The 24514-nt window shown below is 44.6% G+C and overlaps 1 protein-coding gene across 4 annotated transcripts; it reads right to left on the bottom strand.

The window, feature by feature from the left end:
- Window positions 1-6963: 6963 nt before the first annotated feature.
- SALL2 (spalt like transcription factor 2) lies at window positions 6964-21986 on the bottom strand. 4 transcript variants are annotated; one of them, XM_012752838.3, is made up of 3 exons: window positions 21728-21986; window positions 10150-12958; window positions 6964-9517 (listed from the first exon to the last, which is right to left on the bottom strand). In XM_012752838.3, the coding sequence occupies exons 1-3, from the start codon at window positions 21798-21800 to the stop codon at window positions 9277-9279; spliced, it is 3123 nt and encodes a 1040-aa protein (XP_012608292.2). In that variant the 5' UTR covers window positions 21801-21986; the 3' UTR covers window positions 6964-9276. The 4 variants fall into 4 exon arrangements, with proteins under 4 accessions (XP_012608292.2, XP_075860303.1, XP_012608289.2 ...); XM_076004188.1 differs by lacking the exon at window positions 21728-21986 and adding an exon at window positions 13356-13639; XM_012752835.3 differs by lacking the exon at window positions 6964-9517 and having other exon boundaries at window positions 9673-12958; window positions 21728-21985.
- Window positions 21987-24514: the final 2528 nt, after the last annotated feature.

Below are 24514 nucleotides of genomic sequence, written 5' to 3'. Positions count from 1 at the left end.
AGACGGAAAAGTCATTTCCGGTTTCGCGCTCGCCTGGAGGCTGTAAAAAGAGCCACGTTAGGTGTTGGCCGTATGGCGGACATATTCCTCGTGGGAGCGCTCTAGCCCTCCCGTGCGCAGTGAGGCTGTGGTTGCCATGTTGGTGCCTGGCAGAGTGGCCATGTTGCTTGTAGACGCGCATGCGACCATGTTGAGTATTGGGAAACGAGTCTTTAGAATTAATCCGTGTTAAGATAGCACTCGCAGAGTGCATTACGTGTAATATGGATTTTTAAAATTAAGGATCAATAATTCCTTTTGACAGTTTCGTGCTAACTTACATTTTCTACTGAACGTGTTGTAGGTTCATGTCTCCATGCATTCGTTCACACCAAAAAAACCCCTATAACTGGTCCCCAAGGGGATAGGGGAGGGCACGCGCTTGCTTCTTTGTGGGGGAGGGGGTGAGAAGGGCTGATGGAGGAGATATTATAAAAGGTCTACACATACATATTCTCACTCTTACACTAAATACGCAAGTATCACGTGTAATTGATTAAAATAGAGTCCTGATAAGGGGGTACTAAGAGGGCTTCTGAGGTTCTGGTTGCGTTGTTTCTTATTGTGGGACCTGTTTGCATGAGGGTATTCAATTTGTGAAAATTATTTAAGCTGAATATTTTGGTATGTGCACTTTTCTTTATGTATAGTAAACATAAATACAAGTTGTTTTAATGGAGTCACCTGAATGGAAACACTTGGGAAGCACTGAACTATCCAATGTCTACTTGATGCCAAACAATGTTTCATAAAAATAGTTTGACAGGCATGGCTCCTGATTTCAGAGCTTACGGTTGAGTAAAGGAGTTTAATTAATATTGAACTATCTTTACAACATAAAGTAGCATATATACAGACTTTAAAAATAAACGTGATTGCAAAGAAGAGAACTTCAAGCTAGATAATCCAGGAAGGCATTGAAAAGACTGGTATCAAGGTTCAGGCTTGAAGTGACAGCTAGAGTTTCAGTAAGTAAATATATAGGCAGGAATTCCTGGCCAAGGAGATGATAAAAGCAAAAATCTAAACTAGAGGTACGAAAGCATGATGTGTGTTCTGCTAATCCAGATTAGTTTGCTAGAACATAAAGATTTTTTTGTTGTTGAGATAGGGTCTTGTTTTGTCCCCCAGGCTAGAATACAGTGTCATCATCATAGCTCACTGCAGACTCAAACTCCTGGGCTCAAGCAATCCTCTTGCCTCAGCCTCCTGAGTAGCTGGGACTAGTCAGGTATGTGCCACCACGCCTGGCTAATTTTTCTATTTTTTGTAGAGTTAGGGGTCTCGCTCTTGTTCAGGCTGCTCTTGAACTGGCCTCAAGCAATCCTCCCACCTTGGCCTATACCCAGCCTAAACATAAAGAGTTATATTTGGGAATATTGGGAGAAAATTTAGGTTTCCAATTTAAGCCAGATTGCAGAAGGTACATGTCACCTGAGCAAAGAGCTTGCAATGTATTCCAGAATACAACAGGGAACATTTAGGATTTGTGAAGAGCAATGTTTTAAGATTAATCTGGTGTTCTACATGGATTAAAGTGGGGAGGAAGAAGAGTTTGGAAACAGAGAAAATGGTTAGTAGTCCATTGTATCTACCTGTTTGATGATGAGGGAAAAATATAAGTTCCCCACCACTGACTTTTAATGTTTCATGGGAACTCCATGAAGTTTTCTTTTGAATTTAGAGATATAGATCGAAACAAAAAAGCTTAAAGAAATACAAAGTAAAATATTCTTTTTTTTTTTTTTTTTTAAGAGGAAATGAAGTCAGAAATAAGTAAAATATTCTTAAGTGGTTCCTTTTGCATGGATGGACATAAGTCTTAAAACAAGTTTGAACTGTTTTAAGCTGCTTTAGTTGCCTTAGTACCCTTTAGTTAATTGTAACACTAAAGTCCCTACCTAAAGGGAAGTACTGTGCATGCTAATCCTATATTGTATGTAAATTCACAATGATGCAGAGAGAGAGAGCTCCGTGTCACTTACCAGAAAGAAATTCAAGGCTCCTCAACTGGACAGGCAGTGTGGATCTTACTCTCTAAAGAACTCCTGCTACTGCCCAGGAGTGAGTGCCCAGAGGATTCCTTTCTTGACCAGGAATGAGAGCCCTATGTAAGTAATCTTTAATAAACTCATCTAACTTGCCAAGCTGAATTGGTCTGAGCCATTTCTTTGGTCTCTCTGCACCATCTCAGCTTGGAGGGCAGTTTTTCTATCCTATACTGGGATTTTCCTGAAACAAATAAGAATTTTAACAAACTAAAAGCGGGCTAAGGATAGTAATGGAAAGGAAGGGGTGAATACGAGGGCTGTTGAGAAGAAACATATGTTACTGGAATGTGACAGTTTCACCCATTTATTCAGCAAGCATTTATTGAGTGACTATGATGTGCTAGGTACTGTAGAGATTCAGTAATGATCAAAATATTCATTTCCATCTCATTCATTTCTGAACTTAATTTACTTAGTAGAGAATTTACAGTATCTTTGAGATGTATGACTTTCTACATGAGCATTGAAGTAGAGGACACAGAAATGAATATAGGCTCATAATAGTACTATCTTCCTCAGCTGAAATACTCTTGAGAGAGTTGACCCGATGTGAGGTCATGGAAGGTTACCCAAGCAGAATGCTGTACTTAGGGTCTCTGCTTCCTTCAATAACCTGGATCTAACAGTTGCCCCCAGGAAAATTACCAAGGGGGTCTTTTTGCTTTTGTTCTTTCATTTGGGGTATATCCTGTAAGACCCTTTATTTATTTATTTATTATTTATTTAGAGACAGAGTCTTGCTTTGTTGCCCAGGCTAGAGTGAGTGCCGTGGCATCAGCCTAGCTCACAGCAACCTCAAACTCCTGGGCTCAAGCAATCCTTTTGCCTCAGCCTCCCGAGTAGCTGGGACTACAGGCATGCATCACCATGCCCTGCTAATTTTTTCTATATATATTAGTTGGCCAATTAATTTCTTTCTATTTTTAGTAGAGACGGGGTCTCGCTCTTGCTCAGGCTGGTTTCGAACTCCTAACCTCAAGGAATCTGCCCGCCTCAGCCTCCCAGAGTGCTAGGAGACCCTGTATTTAGATATGTATTATTACTAAAGTGAGATACTCCCATTGTTGTTGTATTATTGAATTGTTAGAGTTAATTGTTCACAAATTTGTGTTCTTCATTTTAGTAAAAGGTGAAAGATTTATACAATCTGAAGAGAAACCAGACTATTGTGTTCTTCATTTTATAAAATCACTGTTCTTCCAAGGTCTTTAACACATAAAAATGAAATATATATAAATTATACAGCAGTAAGATTAAATAATCTTAGTGGAGAAAGAGAGTATTGGATATAACCTTGCAGAAGATGAAGGAAGTTGATTCATCCTAAAGACAGGATTTCAAAGGTCAAGGCCCTACACATCATCATAAGCAAATTTTTTTAGGAAAGGAAGAATTTTCTAGTGGAAGAGATTCAGTTTCTGATGGAATTTAGGATACCTAAAGTCTGGATTGCCACCCCTCACATATGGAGGAAAATGAGGAAGTAGCAAAGGTACTCTTGAAAGTCAACCAAATCAAAGGCAACCCTCAGAGAAGTCTTTACTTTCACATTCACTTTGGGTTAATTATTATAGTAATAAATTGTGCAAATTTTAGAAGGACAGGAGGGCCATTTAGCATATGCTTACAAATAAAGGAATTCTTTCTGCCAACAGAATGTGGCAGTAGTGATATTCCCTAAATTCCAAAGCCTAGTCCTTAAGAGGCCGTGAAGCTTTTATTTTTGTTCTCTTGGAGCCCTGTCCCTTCATGGGAGTTTAGTTACCCTGATAAGAGAGAACACTTGAAAAGAGAGAGAGAGCCCCTATTGGATAAAAGAAAAGGACAGAGGGTCCAGCATTCCAGCCTCCATCTGAGGGCCAGAAGTGAGGCGATCTTATATCCCCTAGCCCAAATCAAAGCTGCCTGAGTGAGCCCAGCCCTCACCACATGAAACATAGACATGTTTTCAGTACAGCCATCCTATCTGGGCCTACCCAGGCAATCCATGCAATCATAAGCAATTACATAAATATTGAGTCACTAAGTTTTGAAATGGTTACTTGCATAGCAATGCATTATTGCAACACCCATGGTACTGGCCAAATACTGCATTGCTTACTTGGTTCTTTGGCTGAATGGGTTTTTTTTATTAAATCTTGTTCATACTCAGTTTTTTACTATTTGACCAAAAGCAAAATGTCCATGAGGGTTAGCCAATCTACAGTTACTAAAAGTTAGAAAAGACAAGGAAATGTAAATGGAAGTCAAAGTTGGGCCTAATTGAGAATAAGACTAGTAAAATATGTTTTGAGGATCAGGAGAAAAATATTCATTGGTTGACAAAGAAGTTCAGGAATGGTAACCAGAGTCCCAGGTGCAGGAGTTTGTGAGACAGAAAAACATCCCAAGAGAATCTGGACCTTTTTCAGGGGTGAATTCTCTGAGAAGCAGATGCTGAGACAGGATTCCAAAAGTTTTACTGGAGTAATACCTGTAAAAGGAAAGGAAGGAGAAAGCAGAACTGGGCAGAGAGAGCTGTCAAACTGAGATGCAGACATGACAAAGTCTCTGTCAGCCCAATAGGGAGTTCCAGAGCAAAGATTGTTCATTAGAGTCCTAAGTTCCATGGGAGTGGCCAAGCACTGTACCATGCTGTTTGGGGCCAGGGGCTGAAGAAGAGGACAGGGATAACCAGGATCCTTGCAGGTAGGTAGCCAGTTGTTTCTTGAAGTTGCCTTTTTTTTTTTTGGAGACAGAGTCTCACTTTGTTGCCCAGGCTAGAGTGAGTGCCTGGTGTCAGCCTAGCTCACAGCAACCTCAACTCCTGGGCTCAAGCAATCCTCTGCCTCAGCCTCCCAAGTAGCTGGGACTATAGGCATGCACCACCATGCCCGGCTAATTTTTTCTATATATATTAGTTGGCCAAGTAATTTCTATTTATAGTAGAGACGGGGTCTCACTCTTTCTCAGGCTGGTTTCGAACTCCTGACCTCAAGCAATCTGCCCACCTTGGCCTCCCAGAGTGCTAGGATTATAGGTGTGAGGCACTGTGCCCTGGCCTGAAGTAGCATTTCAAAGGCAGCACATCTCTCTCTCTGCCAGAGGGGGCATGATGGATCTTCTATAGTTTTGGGTTTTTTTTAATATAGATTTTTAAATGGTAACTGCATAGATTGAGTTAATATATCTCACAGTGGTTAGTATGAAGGCTGAATTCAATAGAATTGCATGTCCCCTTCCCCTTCCTCCTCTTTGGATTATGAGTTACTTATCTCCCCCTGGGATCCCACAGGACATTGTTCATAACTGTCATAGTACTTATTATCACCATAAATGAATACCACCAAAGTACCTGTTTAAAGCTGGGCATGGCGGTGCACACCTGTAGTTCCAGCTACTCAGGAGGCTGAGACAGAAGGATCACTTGAGCCCAGGAGTTTCAGTCCAGCCTAGGTAACATAGTGAGACCCTGTCTCTTAAAAAAAAAAAAGTACCTATTTACATTTTCTCTCCTAGACTGAGCTCCTCTAAGGTCAGAAGTGTATCTTATTTACATTCATGTGCCACATAATTTCAGTTAACAATGGACCACATGTGAGATGGTGGTCCCATAAGATTACAATGGAACTGAAAAATTCCTATCACCTAGTGGTGGTATAGCCATCATAATGTTGTGGCACAATTACTTTATTTTTATAAATTTAGTGAGCCTACATGTCCAGTGTTTATAAAGTCTACATTAGTGTACAGTAATGTCCTAGACTTTCACATTCACTCACTGTCAGTCACTCACTAACTCACCAGAGTAGCTTCCAGTCCTCCAAGTTCCATTCATGGTAAATGCCCTATACAGGTGTACCATTTTTTATCTTTTATACCATATACTATATATTTATTATACCTTTGTTATGTTTTGATACACAAATACTTACCATTGTATTATAATTGTCTACAGTATTCAGTGCAGTAACATTGTAGCCTAGGAGCAATAGGCTATATCATGTAGTCCAGGTATGTAATAGGCTATCCCATGTAGGTTTGTGTAAGTACACTCTGTGATGTTTGCACAATGACAAAAATCACCCTAAGGATGCATTTCTCAGAACATATCCCTGTTGTTAAGCAAGGCGTGGCAGTATTCACCTTTGTACCTACCCAACACTTGGTCTCTGAAACAAAGTAAATCCTAAAATATCAACTGAATGAATGAGCAAAGAAGCTGTCTCTTGCTTCTTATAATAAAGATGCTTTTATTCATCCAGTTTGAACTAGATCTATGTTTGTTTCATGTAAAATAAGTGTTTTGCAAACAGGACTTATTTACATACTCATTCCAGCAAGTTAGAGTTAATTCATCTTCCAAAAAGATGATCCAGTGAAAAGTGAGAGTGGGGAATGGTGGGGCTGAGGATGGGGATACGGTCACTTGCAATAAGGAAGAAATTAAAGGCTCCAAGAAGAGAAAAAATAAATAGGGGTGAATAGGGAAAAGAAAACAAAATAAAAGCTGTCAGATAAGAAAGGTCAATGAAAGAAGAAAAGCAGAACAGAAGAAAAAGAATGAAAAGGAGACAGACAAGAAAATAAAGTAAAGCTGTGAGAAAGGGGCGTGGGGAGTCAGGCTTAGTGCTGGCCTGCCTGAGGAAGTATCCATCAATAGAAGCCTCACTGACAGCTGTTACCATAATGGGAACTGGCACCTAAAGAGAAGGCAAGTCTGGTTTAATTAGTTAAATGGTATTATCTATGCCCAGCGGGGCTGGGAGAGGTTATGTGGCTGGAAGGATTGGTGACCCACCTCTTTCCATAGGCTGAAAGGAAAAACAGATTTACAAAGCTTTGCCAGGAATTAAAGATTCCCATGTGTTCCTATTCATCAGTTATATATATATTTTTTGACTGCTACATTTTACTTTATTTTGCACATAAGGAAAACCAATTGACTAAGCAGTTCCAGAACTGTTAGTATTCATTGATCAAGAAGGAAATGAAGTCAGAGGCATACCAGTTATATTTTAAAGGGGATCTGTACTGCTCTGGTGGGGGCAGCTAGAATCAAACATTAGCTTTACCTTGAATTAAGCCAAGAATAGGTTTACTCACCTCCTTTCCTTCTGTCTTACAACAAAACTCATATCAGGAGTCTTAATGATGTAGCAGAAACTGAACACCATCTCTGATCACTAAGAAAGGGATTCTGCTGACCTGGGTTCCTAATTCAACTTTGCCACTAATAGGCTGAGTGACTTTGGGCAAATCATTTTACCAGTTCCATCCCTTTAGCACTAAGATGTAGTGATGTTATAATCTTACAAATGCAAAAAAAAAAATAAAAAAAAATCTAGAGAATTTAGAAAATTTAATTCTTTAAAAAAGTGAGATCTTACAAATCTTTATCATGTGGAGAGACAGAATTTTTAAAAAATACATCTTTTGGGCCAGGTGCAGTGGCTCATGCCTATAACCCTAGCACTCTGGGAGGCTGAGGCAGGAGGATCGCTTGAGCTCAGGAATTCAAGACCAGCCTAAGCAAGAGCGAGACTTTGTCTCTATTAAAAATAGAAAAAAGTAGCTGGGCACAGTGGCATGTTCCTATGGTCCCAGCTCCTCGGGAGCCTGAAGCAGGAGGATCACTTGAGTCCAGGCATTTGTGGTTGCAGTGAGCTATGCAGACACCACTGTACTCTAGCCTGGGTGACAGACTGCGACTGTCTCAAAAAAGAAAAAAATCTTTTATTTCACCCCACCCACATGTGCTTCCTCTGCATTCTTAATGATAAGAATCCTCCTTTATCTTGTCAGTAGAAATTATTAGGGTTGAATTCCTCTCTTTTTCCTTTCTGATTATAACATCACATCTCAAGGATCATAAAGTTTAATTCCCATTGGTTCTACAGATTCACTGATGGCAGTAGGCTAGCCTGGGGATTGGGAAAGACTGATAAGGAAACAGCTTTCAATGTCCAAACAAAACAAAGCAAAACATAAAAGCCTGGTGGTAGAAGGTTCTAGGCAAACAGAAAACCTCCCAGACAATGACTGGGCACAGTGGGCAAATCGCTGCCTTTTGAGCACACAAACTCCACCAGGAAATTATATTAATTTAAGGTTGTTTTAGGACAAGGCTGAATAAATTAAATATTTCAACACCATATGTTCAGCTTTGGCAGGAGATGTAGGTGGGAAGGGAATCTCAATGTTAGGGAATGCCCATATCACACCCCAGCTGCTATTTAATCATGAAATAAGGAGAAACACAAATATTTGGTCAAAACACCTTTAATGATAGAGGGAAAGACACTAATATCTCTCCTGTCTGCTCTTGACATTTTACTAAGTTAGGAAGCTCTGGAGCCTACAACTTTGAAGGAGAAGCCATCACTCAAGTCAGTCAACAGCAAACCCTCACTGTCTCCTCCTCAGAGCTCCTGTTCCAAATGATCCTATGTTAAGAGTAAATACTACACCTCATTACAAGACGGAGAGGCAGGGAGGATACCACCTGGAACTCATTCCCCAAAGTCTGGGAACCTAAGAACCAGACAGTGGTAAAGATACAAGCCCCAGCCCATGGATAGGCAAAACAGGAAGGAAAGGGGTCTCAAGAGAGGAAGATGAGGAAATACAAGGGGTCAGGGAATAACAGAGGGAGTTATCTAAAACTAGAAGCACACTAGTGCTAGGAAATTGCCCATGATCTCTGGTGCACTGCTGCACTCTATGTCACTATTAGCCCAAAAGAATATGCACGAGAATGTCCACATTCACAAGGATTTGAGGTCCCCTCCTTTCCATCATGTCCCTTTCTTAATCACATAAGTTCCCAGCAAGCTCTATGCTTTAGCAACATTCCTCAATTCTCCCTCATTACTTCAACCACCCTCACCAAAAATGTTCATCAAAGATAGCAACTAACTTCACATTTCCCAAAATATCCCATGAGAGACCTCTTGGCAAGAAATCAGCATGTTTCCCAACTTTAAGAGGCCATGATGAATGAGAAGCTGGAGGTGTCTTGGCATATCGACCAACAAACATCTTTGCCTTAATGTGACAAGGGATTTACTGGGAAAATTGTCCTATGCCCTTCACTTCTCCCTACCTCCTAGGGCACTGAGCCATAGGATTGAGCCACCAATTACTGGAGCATCTTCATTGACGGCACCTTCTGGAGCAGGGGACAGGAGACAGAATGTACAGTTTGCTACTTATCGTCTATGATGGGCTTCTCAGGCACTGCCTTGGAGGCAGAAGGCTGAAATAGGAGGAGGGGGGCTGTCTTCTCCTTGGCCTCTCTGGATGCTGTTATTGGAGGGACCTTCCCAGCCACAGTTCCTGGGTTAAACAGCACTGGTGAGGCCAAGCCTGAAGTGGTAGTAGAGGTGGGGTTGCAACTCCAGGGTTTGGTGGGCAGGCCACTTGGCAGGAAAGCAATGTACTGGTTCCAAAAAGATAGGAGACCTACCCCTACCAGCAGACCAGGAAGGTCCTGGGACAAGAAGTCCTGTAGGTTGACCTGGTCACCAGAGAGGAGTGATGCCGTGTCCCCCAGAGATAGCTGCCGGCCCCTTTGGGCTCGGCTGCAATTCCAAATGTGGGTGCTTAGGTGCACCTGCCAAAGGGAAAGGGAGAAGGAAAGAGGAAAGGGAAGGGTCACCCCAGGGAAGCTGGAGAGGGTTCCCCTTGAGAATGTGAGAGCTGTAGAGAGTCTATTTTCCTCAGGTACAAAGAATGAAGAGGGGAGAAAAATTCCTTAGGGGGCCATCCCCTTGTAAGCACAATAATTTCCAAGCTCAGGGAAAGGACTAGAGAAATGCCACTAGGGACATAGCATCAAAGAACTCAGAGGAAAAAACAAAATAAAGGCTCATAAATCTAGGAGGTTCTCTATGGAGCTCTCGGTTTCTGCTCCCTGGATCAAAGGGCAGCAGGTACAGAAAATCAGGCTCATGGAATTGTGGGGTCATCTTTTCGGGGAAAGGTGGCGAGCCCTGGGGAAGTGATGGAAGATGAACAGCCAGGAACCAAGGAAAGAGCAGCAATATTCTGAGGGCCATGGGGGGCAAAGGGCTGTACCTGGTGGTGAGCCAACAGCATATGCTTCTTGAGGGTGGCCCGTTCCAGAAAGCCCTGTCTGCAGAAGACACAAGTGAAGAGCGGCCCCTCTTTGGGGTGGGTCTTCTGATGCTCCTCCAGAGCTGCCTGGCCGGGAAAGGTGTGGCCACACACTTCACAGGCCTTTCTGCTGCTGCTCTCTCCTGGTTCCTTTCTCATGGCTTCCTGAAAGCTCAGCTCTTCCCCCAAGGTGGTGCTGGTACCCTCTCCTTCTGAGGTGAGTGCTAACACTGGACTTGAGCTCCTCTCGGGTTTGCCCCCCTCTTCCTTGCCTCCTGAAACATCACTGCTTCCCTGCTCCATCTGCTGAGGCTGGTCCAGGCTGTCAGGTGGTAGGGGTGGCAGAGAAGACTGTTGAGCTGCTTTCTCATTATTGTCCATCTCTTTCCCAGCTGTGGCTGCTGCCACCACTGCCCCCACTTCCTCCTCTGCCCCAGATGCCTCTTCTGAATCACCTCGCACTGATATTGCCTTCTCACCTCCACTCTCTGAGCCTCTCCCTGCCAGGGAATCTTCATCAGTCACATCTTCCTCTTCTTCCTCATCCTCCTCCTCCTCCTCAGACAACTCCTCTTCTGGTGATGGCTGCTGAGACTGCTGTGGGGGGAAGCTCCCTGCCCCAGGGACTGTAGATTGCTCAGAACCATTCTCCTGGGCAGCTGCTCCACCTTCAGGAAGTGTGGTACTACCATTGGGGATCTGGCCCCCCAGGTGCATCCGAACATGCTGCTGCAGAGTGACAGCATTGGTGAACTTCTTCTGGCAAATGGGGCAGGAGTTCTGGGCCCGGGCAGCTGGACTGGCCTTGTGGCCCACGAAATGGGCACGTAGATTGCCCCGAGTGGAGAAAGCTCTGCCACACACTTTGCATTTGAAGGGCCGCTCACCTCCATGTTGTCCATAATGCAGGCGTAGGGCCCGAGGACAGCTCAGCACTCGGAGGCAGATGACACACTGGTTAGGTCCAGAAGAACTGGAGGACGAAGGTGCAGGGGCAGAGGTTGTGGAGGCTCCTGAGGCAGTAGAGGCCACTGCCACAGCTCCTTGTCTGTCAATCTTTTCCACCAGTTGCTGCAGCTTCGATGTCTCAGAGGGTGAGGCCCCCAAGGGCTCTAGCACGTAGGGGAAGGGGAAGCTGCCAGTAGACTTGAAGTGGTTGGTAAGTAGTGCCCAGCTTGGTAGCGAAGTCACCAGCTTACTTAGCTGCATGCGGGTTGCTGTGCCAGTTTCTGCCACCCCACTGATGGCCGAGCCCTCGCTCCCTGGAGGGGTGTTTTCATCAGCTTTACTCTTGGGTTCCACTGCTTTCATGAGCACAAACTTATTGAAAGCAGGGAGTCCTGGAGCTGTGGCTGTGCCAGCACCAGTGGACAGCAGCGTCAGGCTCTCTGTGGCACTGAGTGCTGTCGTAGAAGCCACCAGAGGCTTGCGTTCGACACCTCCACCTGGCGTGGCTGCCTCCTCCTCGACCTTCTCCGGTGGCACAGACATACCATAGGGCAGGCCACTGCTAGTGATGACATAGTCTAGGTGCTCTGGCACTGGGTGAGGGTTCATCTGTACGTGCGGGTACTTCTCACGATGCCGGTGAAAATGCACTTTGAGGTTGCCGCGGGTGGTGAAGCGGTTGCCACAGACATTGCACTTATAGGGCCTCTCACCCGTGTGGGAACGAAGATGGATCTGCAGGGCACTGTCACTGCCAAACACTTTGGCGCAGAAGCGGCATTTATGCCTTCCACCAGGCTTCTCTAAGGGACTCATCACTTCCCCGTAGCCCAGCTCACCACTTCCGTTCTTTGGCTTCAAGAGCCCTGGGGAGGCAGCAGCCTCAAGGCCTCGGGCTGCCCCAAGACACTGTGCTGCCAGTAGTCCCGTGGTGCTTGGGAATGCTAGATGAGGCGAGGCAATCAGCTGATCTGTGCTGCCTGGCAGGGCTGGGGAGGGGGCAGGAGTGGGTTTGTGGGTTCGCCCAACCCCTCCAGCAGAAAAAGGATGCTGTGACCCCAGTGGGTGGTAAAGGTGGAAGAAAGCCTGCTTGGGTGTTTCTGCCCCTGAGGAAGAGGAGGAGGAGGTGGAGGAAGATGCCAGTGTCTTGCCAGTTTGGACAGGCTTGATGGGGCTGAAGAGGGGTAGTAGGGGCTTGGTGGAAGAGGCAGTCCCTGTCCCAGGTAGCTCTGAGGGACTGGCAGGGGTACCCACTGTCTGGCCTAAGGAGCCAAGCAGCAGAACCTGCCTGCAAATTTGCTCAGTCATCTGCATCTGATGGATCTGCCGCTGCTGCAGCACCCGTAGCTCTTCCAAGATCAGGGGAATGTTCAAGTGGCCACTGCTTACACCTGGGGGGGGAGGGGGAGGAGGAGGGGGTGCAGGGGTGGATTCTGGAGGTAATGGGGTTGCTCCCAGCTTGGGACTGGCCAAGATCAGGCCCCCGCCTCCCCCAGCCGCTGTACCTGTGGCAGCGACCAGGAAATGCCCTGAAGACTCCTCTCCTCTCCGCTCTGGGCCCCAGGTGGGATCTGTGGGCACAGAAGAGCCCGAATCTGGGGGGTTGCTGTGCTCTGTGTCCATGACCTGGGGACTATTGTGACCCTCTGGCCGGGATTCAGAAGAGGCTGAAGAGTTGTTGGGGTTCTCCTGGCCCCCAATTATCACCATTACAGGAGGGTCAGTAGAACATGCGTTCTGATGGGCGAGGAATTCAGTTGGGTCAGTGAATTGTGCGCAGCACTTGGCACAGACTTGGGGGTGGTCCTCCTCGCTAGCATCACCTGGGGAGAAGACAAGGAGAGAGAGCGTGGGTGGTGCGGTTGGGTTGGGTATACAGAGGCTCTAATTAACAAGGAGCCCAGGAACCGCTAGTTGGGGGTGGGGAAATGAGCTCACCATCAGTCCATGCAGAAGATTAGAGCTCAGTCCTGACCCGCGTGGACAGGAGACACCCCAGCATGGGGCGGAGAGTGGGGGGGCGCGGCAAGCGCATGCTACTCCTCTCCTCTGTCACCCTCCCTTCCCCAGGCTACCAGCGAGTGCAAGGAATGGCTGTGAGAACCGGGGCCTATGCAGAGAATCATGCATTTCATCCCACCCACCGAAAGTCCTGACCCCAGCGCATCTCCTCCGCCCCCACCTCCGCCCCCACCCGTGCCCGGCCCGACCCTACCGCACCTCGGAGCTCCGCTGGCTCCCCGCAGGGCCCCCCGAGACGAGGGCTCCTCCCAGCTTCTTGCGCCATGGTTGTGGGGGAAGCGGAGGGCCAGGGGGGTGGCAGACAATGGATGTTGGGTTTGAGGGAGGCGGCGTCGGCCGCCCGGGCTGCGGCAGCCTCTGCACCCAGAGGCCCAGACTGCGGAGATGGAGACCGGTGGTGGCGGCGGCGGGGGCACGGAGCAGCGGCAGAGGGGGAGGGGAGCGAGGAGGCGCGGAGGAGGGGAGGAGCTGGAGCGAGAAAGCCGGGAGAGGGGAGATGGGGGAGGAGCTGATGAAGAGGGGAGTTATGGGGAGGAGCCGCTAGAGAGGGAGGCGGGAGCTGGAGGAGGCAGTAGTGGGGAGCGCAAGGGGAGGTGTGGTACGGGAGCCTAGAGCCCAGGAGAGTTTCCGGAGGCTCAGGGACAGGTGCAGTGAGGCACAGTGGGGGTCCACCTTTCCTTGTACTCTGCCAGCTCCCCCCGTCTCCAGATGTGTTTGCCCAGGCCTGCCCTCCCCCGCTCCTGTAAGCTCAAGGGGCACAGTGGGAATCGTAGCCCTGCTCAATAGAGCAAGGCGATAGTCTTCTCTTATTTTACTTTGGATAAAGGATCCGCTGAGCCTGGAAAATGTGGATTCCTGAGAGGGTGGTCTGATCTCCTCAGAGGTCTGAGGGCCAGAGGGGAAGGAGGAGCTCAGAACATCCGCTCCTCACCAGCACACACCCCAAAATACTCCTAAGTTTTCTTCCGTGTTTCTCACTTACATCCCCATCCTACTCCCATCCACGAAAGAAGTTTCTCAGGGTGGGCGGCTGCAGGGTAGAATTTCGAAGAAGTCACTTCAGGACTCCTCTCTGCAGAACACTAAGCCCCTTAACTCCCCGCCCCTCCTCCCCGAGAATAATAGTTGAATGCAAGCTACTTCACAGATTACCGGGCCAACACCTCATTTATGGAGTTCATGCTGATTTAAGAAGCCATCTCCTACATTACTACCCTCTTCTGTACCCTCTTCCTCTTCTACTTTCCTCTTGCGACACTTGCACACTGTCACCATTAAGGTAGTGGTTTTGGACACATGCTAGCCAGCAGAGACCTAGGCAGGCCCACCGAACTCTAACCTGGAGGAGGGGGAGAGCCCTTCTGAAACAATGGGGAAAATGCAGTAGGAGCTACCAGACAGCCTCTCAGTGTCTAAAACCCTTTTCAGCCCCAACCTGATTTCAATGCTTGCTCACCACTACAAAGGCAGCCTCCTATTCAGAAAGGATAAGTACCCATAAGATGCCTCCTGGATCAGGTACTTTGCATCCCCTTTTTACCTTGAAATGAGTCTTTTTTATAGGTTTCCTTGCCACCATATCGGCTTGCTCTTCTATGTACTTATTTTTTGAGTCAGGGTCTTGCTCTGTCACCCAGGCTGGAGTGCAGTGACTCAGTTGCAACCTATGCACTCCTAGCCTCAAGCAATCCTGCCTCAGCCTTCCAAAGTGCTGGATTACAGGTGTGAGCCACCATGCCCAGCCTGAAATGAGTCTCAAAGGATTTCTTACTTCCTAAAATACTTTATGTTACATGCAGGAAGTGACCACAGTCCTTGGTTTTGTGATTTGCCTGGGCATCAGTAAACCCACCTTGTTCTAATCCCAGTTCTATTCTTGCCCAGCTAGTAAACTGAGGCATGGTGGTCAGTCACACCATGCTATGCCACCATTTCTCTTTTCATAAAGTGGTAATATTGTGACTGTACTATCTTCCTCGGAGAAATATATGGACAAAAAAATTGAAAAACTTTTGACAAATAATGTGTATAAATGGGCCTTTTTAAAACTTAGGGAGTCCTGAATATTATCAATTACGGAATTTACATTGTCAGTAGTAAAATAATCAAAGTAACCTGATATATACATATTAAAATTAGATCTGTTTTCCATGTTGCTTGTTAATCTTATTAATTTCTGAGGTAAGATGTTGGCTAATATCATGGGCATATGTCAAGGATAAAAATTCTTTTGAGGGGGCTGAAACAACATAATTAAAATATTAGTAACATCCACTTTGTTTTCAATGTAAATTTTGCCTGTGTTTTTAAATTGAAAACATTTTACTGAATTGTGTTTTGAAACTTCAGAGAATCATAAGGCTGTAAGCATTGTGAATCAAGGCTCTGAAACAGATGGGCTCTGCTTCCAGGCCTCACCTTTACAAATGAGAGAGAAGGGGGTCTGTTTCACTTATGGCAAGTCACACTTTAGTGCAATGTGGTTTATTTTTTATAGATAAGGAAATTGAAGCTTGAGTAGGTTAAGTGACTTTTCCAAGTTCACACAGTAATTTAGAGAAGCAAGCATTCAGAATTTTGACTCCTGTCCAGTGCTTTTTGAGCATATTAACATTGTATGGCTTCCCTACTGCTAGAGAAAGGGCCCTGTGTGGCTCCTACCTGCCATTTGCTCTCTGGCCCCAGTAAGAGAGAGGGAATCAGATGGAAGCTTTCTTCTAAGCATTTGTTAATTAGCATTGAACATTTGATATCCAGTTGCTGTTTTGTCAAGTCTTCTGACAAGAAAAGAAATCCTTTTCTTTTCATCTTCTCCTGGGAAACACTGTCCCCTTTCTTGCTCTTTAATGAAACCTGCTTTCTGATGCGTAATTTGATCTACACTCTTCTTTAAGGTAAATTTAGTCCCTGGTGAAAGGTGATGGATCAACAGCCACCTGTAAGAGGAACCCTCCATTTCTCAGCACTTTGCACTCACTGGCCATCCTGAAAAAGGGGGGCAGGATTCTTACACAGACATGAATGAAGGCACAAACACAGGAATAAACTAAACTCCTAATGGTGTCCCTAGATAGCAGATAAGGTGAGGTAAGCTATCCAGGGTCACATGCAAAGTCTGGGGTGGGTATAGGACTAAGACCTGGACATGCTTGTTTAAATTTACAAAGAGCTGAAATGACAAAGAAAAAGGAAACCAGGTGGCTTCCCCTCTAAACCTGGTGCCCCATGAAACTGCTGCTTTATGCTTGAGAGAGAATGGTTGGGCAGAACAAAGACAAAAACAGGTGGGTCATGTGCAGCTGGGGGGTGGGTGGAGAATACATTTGAAGAGTGGTTCTCAAACTTTGCTGCCCATTAGGATGACTGGGAGAGCTTTCAAAAATCCCTATGTCCAGGCTACATCCCAGACCAATTAATTCAAAATCCCTGGGTAGGATTCCCAGGCACTAGGATGTTTGTAAAGCTCCTCAGCCAAGGATGAGAACCACAATATCAGGGACTACCCTTCTCATCAAACCTTCTATCCTGCTCTTCACAGATCTTACCTGAGCTAAACCTTTCTGAAATTGGGACAGGCAGGCTGGGTGTGGTGGCTCATGCCTGTAATCCTAGCACTCTGGAAGGCCGAGGTGCATGGATCGCTCAAGGTCTGGAGTTCGAAACCAGCCTGAGCAAGAGTGAGACCCTGTTTCTACTAAAAATAGAAATTAACTGCCCAACTAAAAATACATAAAAATAGTTAGCCGGGCATGGGGGTGCATGCCTGTAGTCCTAGCTACTTGGGAGGCTGAGGCAGGAGGATCGCCTGAGTCCAGGAGTTTGAGATTGATGTGAGCTAGGCTGATGCAATGGCACTCTAGCCTGGGCAACACAGTGAGATTCTGTCTCAAAAAAAAGAAAAGAAAAAAGAAATTGGGACAGGCAAAATAAGCTCTCAGTGCTAAATCTTCCCATCAGGGTTTCTCTCTGCTCTGTCCACAACCACACATTAGCTTCTTTCTATCTTTTCCTGGTAAAAAATCTGTTTCCATGAATAGAATTTAATGTAATTTAAACCTGGTTGTAGACTTAAGTGTCTGTATTGCTTTTCCCAGTTTGTGCATCTTAAGTCATGTTCCTTTTTTTCTTTTTAAATTTTAATTGATAATTTAGCCATATTTCTAATCGCAAGATGAGGGTTTTGTTCTACAGAATTCAAACATTATCCAGCAAAAAAAGCAAGCACACTTATATAAGCACTTTCCTAAACTTACTTACTGTTAACGTTGGACCAATACTAATTGGTAGCTTCCATAATTATGAATTGATTCTGCAACTGTTGCTATAGACTACTTTTTAGGGATATATGTCATCTTTTTTCCTCATCCCTCTCTCCTAAATGCAAACACACAATCAATTCTTTGCCACTCATACCTACTAATGTACCTATGGCTTCTGCAACACAGTAGGCTAAGAAGCACAATAATTTGTATGCTTGCTGCTAAGTGAGAAAAATATATTTGTTTCCAGATTAGGACTGTCTTAGATCAAACATAAAAAAAGTCTTTTAATGGAAAATTTTCTGACATCAAAAGACTCAACACTTAATATGGGATTCATACCATTCTGGAACTGGAAGAGACTTCAGAGATCTGACTCTCTCTCATGGTACACAGTGATTCAGACCCAAGTCAAAGTCCCAGCTCTAGCACTTTCTAATCTTTGTGATCTTGGGAACTTTTCTTAATCTCTCTTAACACTGGATTTCTCTTTGGAAAATGGGTGTACAACCATAAAAAAGAAGAAAATTCTGATACATACTACAGCATGGATGAACTTTGAAAACATTATGCTAAGTGAAATAGACCAGACACAAAAGGACATATATTGTATAATTCCATTACTATGAGGTACCTAGAATTGGTAAACTCATAGAGACAGAAAACAGAATAGAGACTAACAGGGGCTGGGGGGTAGGAGAATAGAGATTTATTGTTTAATGGATACAGAGTTTCTGTGTGATGATGAAAAGTTCTGGAAAATAGATAGCAGTGGCGGTTATACAACATGGTGAATGTACTTAATGCCACTGATCTGTACACTTAAAAATGGTTAAAATGGTAAATTTTGTTATGTATACTTCACTACAATAAAAAAATGTTAATGGGGGTAGCAATAGGGGAGTTGGAAGGAATAAAAGAGACAATGCAAAAAGGGCCTAGCACAGTACTTAAATGTTCCACAAATATTAGTGATGAATGTTATTAGTAAAGGTCAAAAGCTGAAACCCTGGGAAAAGAAAGGACTTGCCCAAGGTCACATAGCTTCAAGGTCCAAGCTGGATTGAAAACCAAGTTTTTCTGTGTCCTTATCCAGCACTCTATTGTACCAGGCCTGAGTTATTCTCTACTTGGGGGATACACAGGGCTGAGTGGCCCAGGACTCAGTTGCCCTGAGAAGCGAGGCTCTCTACTTCCAGATGTAAAGAGAACAGAACCCTTAAAACTCTATTTTTGTCTTTTTCCCCCTTTTGCTGGTCTTGCTGTCTGCCAACTTCCATCTAAAGTACTCCCCTCTCTCCCTCTAGATCTGTTTGGCTGTTGTCCTGGTTTCTTCTTCTCACTAAATATCTGGGTTTCTGATTGTTTCCTTTATTTCCCAGATGTACTAGTTTGCATTTTCCCCAGTCACATCCCTTATGTTCTCTAATCCAGATTTCTAGGCTCTGTAGGGGAGAGAGAAAATTTTTTTTTCTCTCCAGAGTTTTTAAATAAATAGACTATTTCCTGCTTGTCACTGATGTGCAATAACTATTCTGTTAGGTTTTGGTATTCTGGTCAGGCAAGTTGAGCAAAAACAGGGCTGGAAAACAGGTTTTTTCAGACTGTTTCTTGGTGATGTCTTAGGTCACTGCAGACATGAGGTTTTTAAAACGCACAACAAAGGCTTAGCATTTGCTTGTTATATATAGTAAACATTGCTTAAAAGAAGGTACAAGACTCCTGAAAACAGTAGTGGCACCCTAAACTACTATATAAACGTCTGCTGATGCTGGTGATGATGCCCATAATTTCACAGGCACATCAAAGAGTACAGTGTGCCCCTAAATAAGAGCCCTCCCTACCTAATTGTGGAGCATGTTCTGGGCAGAAGGAAAAGCCAGACACCTGAAGATCACATAAGCAAATAGAAACCCTTTCTGTAAAATGCAGGGAATGAGAAATGTATATATTATAAACTTGTAAGAGCAGGAAGGAATTTTAGACATAATCACATATAGCCACTTTATCTTGCAGATGAGAGCCTGTAACACTCCAAGTCATGCAAGTAGCCTGGGATCTTTCACTGTCTGGGGAATTCTGATGAGAAAATCTTTAGGCTTTTAAGAGGCAGATCTTAACAGAGGTAAATACTGCTTTCTCGCTCCTAACATTAGTTTCTGCCTTTAAGAGCTCAAAGGCAAAATTTCAACTGAAATTTGTTGCTGCCATTGGATTCAAGCTTTTACTGTTTCTATGGTATTCATGGGCTCCCATAGCTCCAAGTGGGAGCTGTAGCTCAAAGGGCTTGAGAATCCATTCAAGACAGTTACTAAAGATACCTTTTGACTCCCTCACAGAAGATTTTTCCTCAGCTGTGGTATGGGGAATGGGTGAGCAGATGGGAGAAGTAGGAAGGAGAGGAAAGGATGCTTCTTAGAGGGTTGGGGGGGGTGGTGTTCAGCATAGTTCCACAGTCACACCAGCAGGGGATCAGAACTGTGAGGCAACTCTGAGGCTCTAGGGGAAGTCTCCTGTAGAGCAGAAGGAAGAAACATCCGGCCTATAGTGGCATTAAGGGGGGTTAATGTGTCTCAGGAGGGAAGGAAGCCACCACCACAGAACCTCTAAATATGGGCACAGTAGGATCCCAGCAAAACAGAAATTTGGGGAGGATGTGTTCTACCCAAAACATAGTATGTCTGTTAAGGCTGTTTCATAGCACATGGAGCACTGATTTAACTTCAAGTCATTTTTTTCACAACAGGTGAAAAGGCAAGTTTAATCCATGATTAGTTTTAATCACCATAAATATATTATCCTAGAGCTTTTCATGGCACAGATCTCATAAAGAAAAGCTGAAGTTTGCCAAGAGGTTTTGGAAATTTGGTCATATGCATTTGCAGGAAGTGCCATTGCACTCACATATAATGATAATAGCAATATACCACATTAAGTACTTTATTAGGTACTTTACTACATGTATTAAGCACTTATTTATGCCAGGTATTTTTCCAAGTGCTTTACACATATCAACTCATTTCAATTCTCACAACCACCTAATGAGGTAGCTAGAATACTCATCTCTATTTTACAGTTGAGGAAACTGAGGCATAGAGAGGCAAAATGAACCAACTAAGGTTGCACAGCTAACCAAGTGATAGATCCAAGATTTGGCTAAAAGCTAATCCTGAAAGTCTGGCTTCAGAACTCTTGTGCTTAACCCTATACTGCATTGTTAGGTATATCAATTATATACTAAATAAATAGTTGATCCCTTAGCCAGGACTTCTAGACTTCCACAGTGTGACATATGTAGACATACCACTGCCAAGTATATCCAAAACTTGCTTGATCCTAAGAATTACCTAGACACTTGCAAAAGATATTGATTCCCAGACCTTAGCTCACATGTCCTCACAATTAGGCAAGTTTGGAAAACCCTGATTTAGTGGAGTGAGCACCACCAGTGCTAAGCATGAGGAGACCTAAATTTTCGTTCTGATTATGCCACTAACCGTCCCTGAGACTTTGGGCAATGTCTTAATACCTTCCTTGCTCTATTGTCTGCCTCTCACCTACTGGAATGTCATAAGAATATGTACACTTATTTCTCCTCATAAAGGACATCTGTTGCTTTAAAAATATAATATCTCATAAAATGATATGCCTGTATTAACAGGTATATTACCTTGCACTTTTTTTTTTTTGGCTTGGTCTCCCTTGAAGCATGAACCTAAGCCCCTCTTCCAGACCTGTCCTCCAGTTCTGCAGGTGACACGGATATACACCCCAAACCAGGCCGCATTTTGACCGACATTAGCTCTTCTCCTCTGGGAGCTCTGATCGGCTTTCAGTTTAGCCCAACAATGAGAAACTTTTTTCTCTTCTCCCTCAGGGGAAACTTCACGTTTATCCAATTCATTCTCTTGTAACCCAACTCTCCAGAAAGAAAAGGGGGGAAAATCCCACCCCTAGGAGACGGTCTTCAGGTCTGAGGACGTTACTTAGCAACGGCACAAAGACCAGTGAGCACAGGGGGACCTGGGGAGAAAACTCTTGGGTGGGGAGACAGACCCAGTTTGAAAACTCCATTTCATCCAGAGAAAAACAAGGAAAACACAAACAGACTCAATCCCAAGTAAAGTGGAGAGGGGCTTCTCCCCAGCGCAGGTCATTTCTTTACTCCCTGCATCTCGAGTCCTTCAACCCCCCTGGTGATCAAGTCCGCCCTCCTGGTTTCGCCCCGTGGCCCGAGTGCCCTCCCCTTGCCCTGGCCTGACCCACACAAGCTGGGACTCAGGGGCCCCCCACCCCTCCCCAGGCACCCACCGTTCTCAGACGCGCTGGGACCCTCGCAGTCCGAGATTAACTGTTGGGGTTTCCGCTGCTTTCGCCGAGACATTCCCGGGTAGAGAGAGGTGGGGGAGGGAGGGGCAACGCTCACTGAGTCTTAACCGGGGTGACCTGGTCCAGTCTCCCCCTTGGGTCTGAAGCCAATTGATGCCTCTCCCCTCAGTGCAAATCACTGTGAAGCAGAGATGTTCTCCCTTCCCAGAGACAGACAGACTCTCTCTCTCTCTCTGACTCTCTCTCTCTTTCTCTCTCAATCTTTGCAAGTCTTTAAAGGGGAGACGCCCCCTTTTTTTCTTCAGCTTCTTCCCTACGCTTCTGCAGCTCCCATTGTAAAAGCAAAAATCCTAATCTTTCCGCACACTCTTTTCTTTTGTACTGCAGAGGAAAGGATTTAACCCTCTCCTCCCTGCCAGGGCTCCAGGCCTCTCCCTGTGCTGTCTGCTCAGAGACTGTCCCTTGCTTGTTTTTCTAACTCTTCTCCCAAGAGCTTCACAGTGCATTTTGGTTCTTTCATAATTCTATGCCCCTCTGTTTGATAATGTGGCTGCCTCTGGGGTATAAACTGAAATAAGAACTTTCTGATATATCCTGATATGAGGCCAAAAAGTCAGTTACTTCCAGTGGAAAATGGGGATATGAAAGGTTGGCAAAAAGATTAATGAAGGACAGTTATTATAATAATAACATAATATCTGTATAGCTCTTTATAATTTATAGAATATTTTTATTTATGTGACCTATTTTAAATTTTACAACTCTGAGATAAGCCCAGCAGATTTCACTACTCCTATTTATAGATGGTCCCCTTTATAGATGAATCAAAAGGCTCAGTGAGGTTAAGTAACCTCTTCAAGGTTGCACAGCTGTGATGTAACAGAGACAAGCCTGGAATCCAAATGCATGTGACAGTAACCTAGCATTCTTTTTCTTGTATTGGTAAAGACACAATATGCCACCAGACTGCTAGCATGGGAAAAAAAAGTGATTGATCTTAAGAAATCTCATTTAAAATAGTGACCAGGCCAGTGGTCTTCTGTCTCCCCCAATCCTGTCTGGTTCTTAGAGTTGAAGGAATGTCTCTGAAAATATGACTTCGATGAGTTCCCTAGGTACCTCAGGGTGGAAGCAGTAAATTTGTGAGCTCTCTATAAGTGTTCACACAGAGGCTGAAGATAATTGTCAAGGGTTCTGTGTAGAGAATTTCCTTGTGGATATGAGCTTAGACCTTTAAGAATTCCTCCATCTCCACAATACATCATTTGGCAAACAACCAGGTATCTCCTGCTCAGCCTGCACACTGAGGGTGATTCATTTATTGTTCTTTAACTTCTGGCTATGCTGGTCCTACCTAAATTTGAGTAATACTGAGCTGTCGGGCATAGACTATTCCAGATATTCCTTATCTTCTAGCTATAATGCTTGGGTCTCTTTCTTTTAACATTATTTATCTTTTACTCTTTCGGCTGAGATGAGAGAGCATCTGAAACACCATCAACTGGAAAAGTGGGAATTATTTTCCCCTTTTAAGTTTAGTGATGTAAATCTCTGTTGGCTGTATCTTCAGAGAAAAGCAAAGCAAAGCTCACTTACAACTTTGCGTGCAAGTTTGAAGGTCCATTTATTTCTTCCCTGACACAAGTCTAGGCTAGTTTGGCAATACTAAGAAAGGGAGAGGAAGACAGCAGATCGTAGGAGAGGTGCTAGTGATAACGGAGGCAGGTACCCACATCTGAAGAGTTTGGGGAAGTGCTCTGATGTTTGCTTTGAAGGTCACTATATTTCCATTATTTTTCCAGTCCTTTGGTGTCAGGACCCTGAGTGACTTCCTCATGTTCCTCCTTTGGAATTCTTGTTTCTGACATTGTCTAATGTATGCTGTTAACTTTCCTGTGGTAGACAGGTGCCGTCTTTTATTACTAGACTATTGTAGGAGAAATGGGGACATTGAGTCCAGGAAAGCTTTTAATTCTTCAATGGAATAGACTGAGTCTGGTCACTCTCTCATCCTGCTGTTTCTGTTATTTATTTCCTTTTGAGGATAAGAAAGAAGGAACATAGCTTTCTGCTTTCCTCAAGAGTCTATCAAATCTCCAAGCAGGCAGATTTGGGGGTCCACATTTGTCTCTTTTCTGAATCCTGGCTATCTTCATTTTTTCTATTTTCCCCCTCTTTCTTGCAGGTCTTATTGTGAAAGGAAGGGCTCTTTCCCCTCCTCTCCTTTCTTCCGCCCTCCCCCTTTTACCATTTTTTTCCTTTTACCTCTCCACTGTGGCCTCTTGACCTCCCCACAGAGTTACAAAAGTAAAATCCTTGAAGAGATGCTGCTGTGGGAATGTTAATGAGCCTTCCCCACAAAGGGGCAAAGACTTTACTTCACTGAGTTGGAAAAAAGCCCCTTTGAAAAGGGGTTTCTGTGTGTGGTGAAGTGGAGAGAGGAGGGGAAGGAGAGAGAGGGAGAGAAAGGGAGAGAGAAAGAGAGCAAAAGAATGAAAGGAGGAGAGAGAGAAATGGAGGAGAGAGACTCAAACTTAATACCAGAAGAGAATATTAAAACAATACTTTTCTGTCTTCAATTTGTAATCTAATTTTTGAAAAATGTTCCATGGTCTTTTGACCTTGTAAACTAAGGGCTTACATTCCCAAGAAACTGCAGAGGCACTCAGGGCATTGGAGATGATAAAGGATAGGAAAGAGCGACTTATCCTGGCACACCACCCCCAGTTCCTTCCCATGTGTGGAACCCTAAGAGACTCTGGGGAGAAT

This window comes from Microcebus murinus, chromosome 6 (assembly GCF_040939455.1).
Source record: "Microcebus murinus isolate Inina chromosome 6, M.murinus_Inina_mat1.0, whole genome shotgun sequence".
Lineage (NCBI taxonomy): Eukaryota > Metazoa > Chordata > Mammalia > Primates > Cheirogaleidae > Microcebus > Microcebus murinus.
This window is presented reverse-complemented; position numbering and strand designations above follow the sequence as displayed.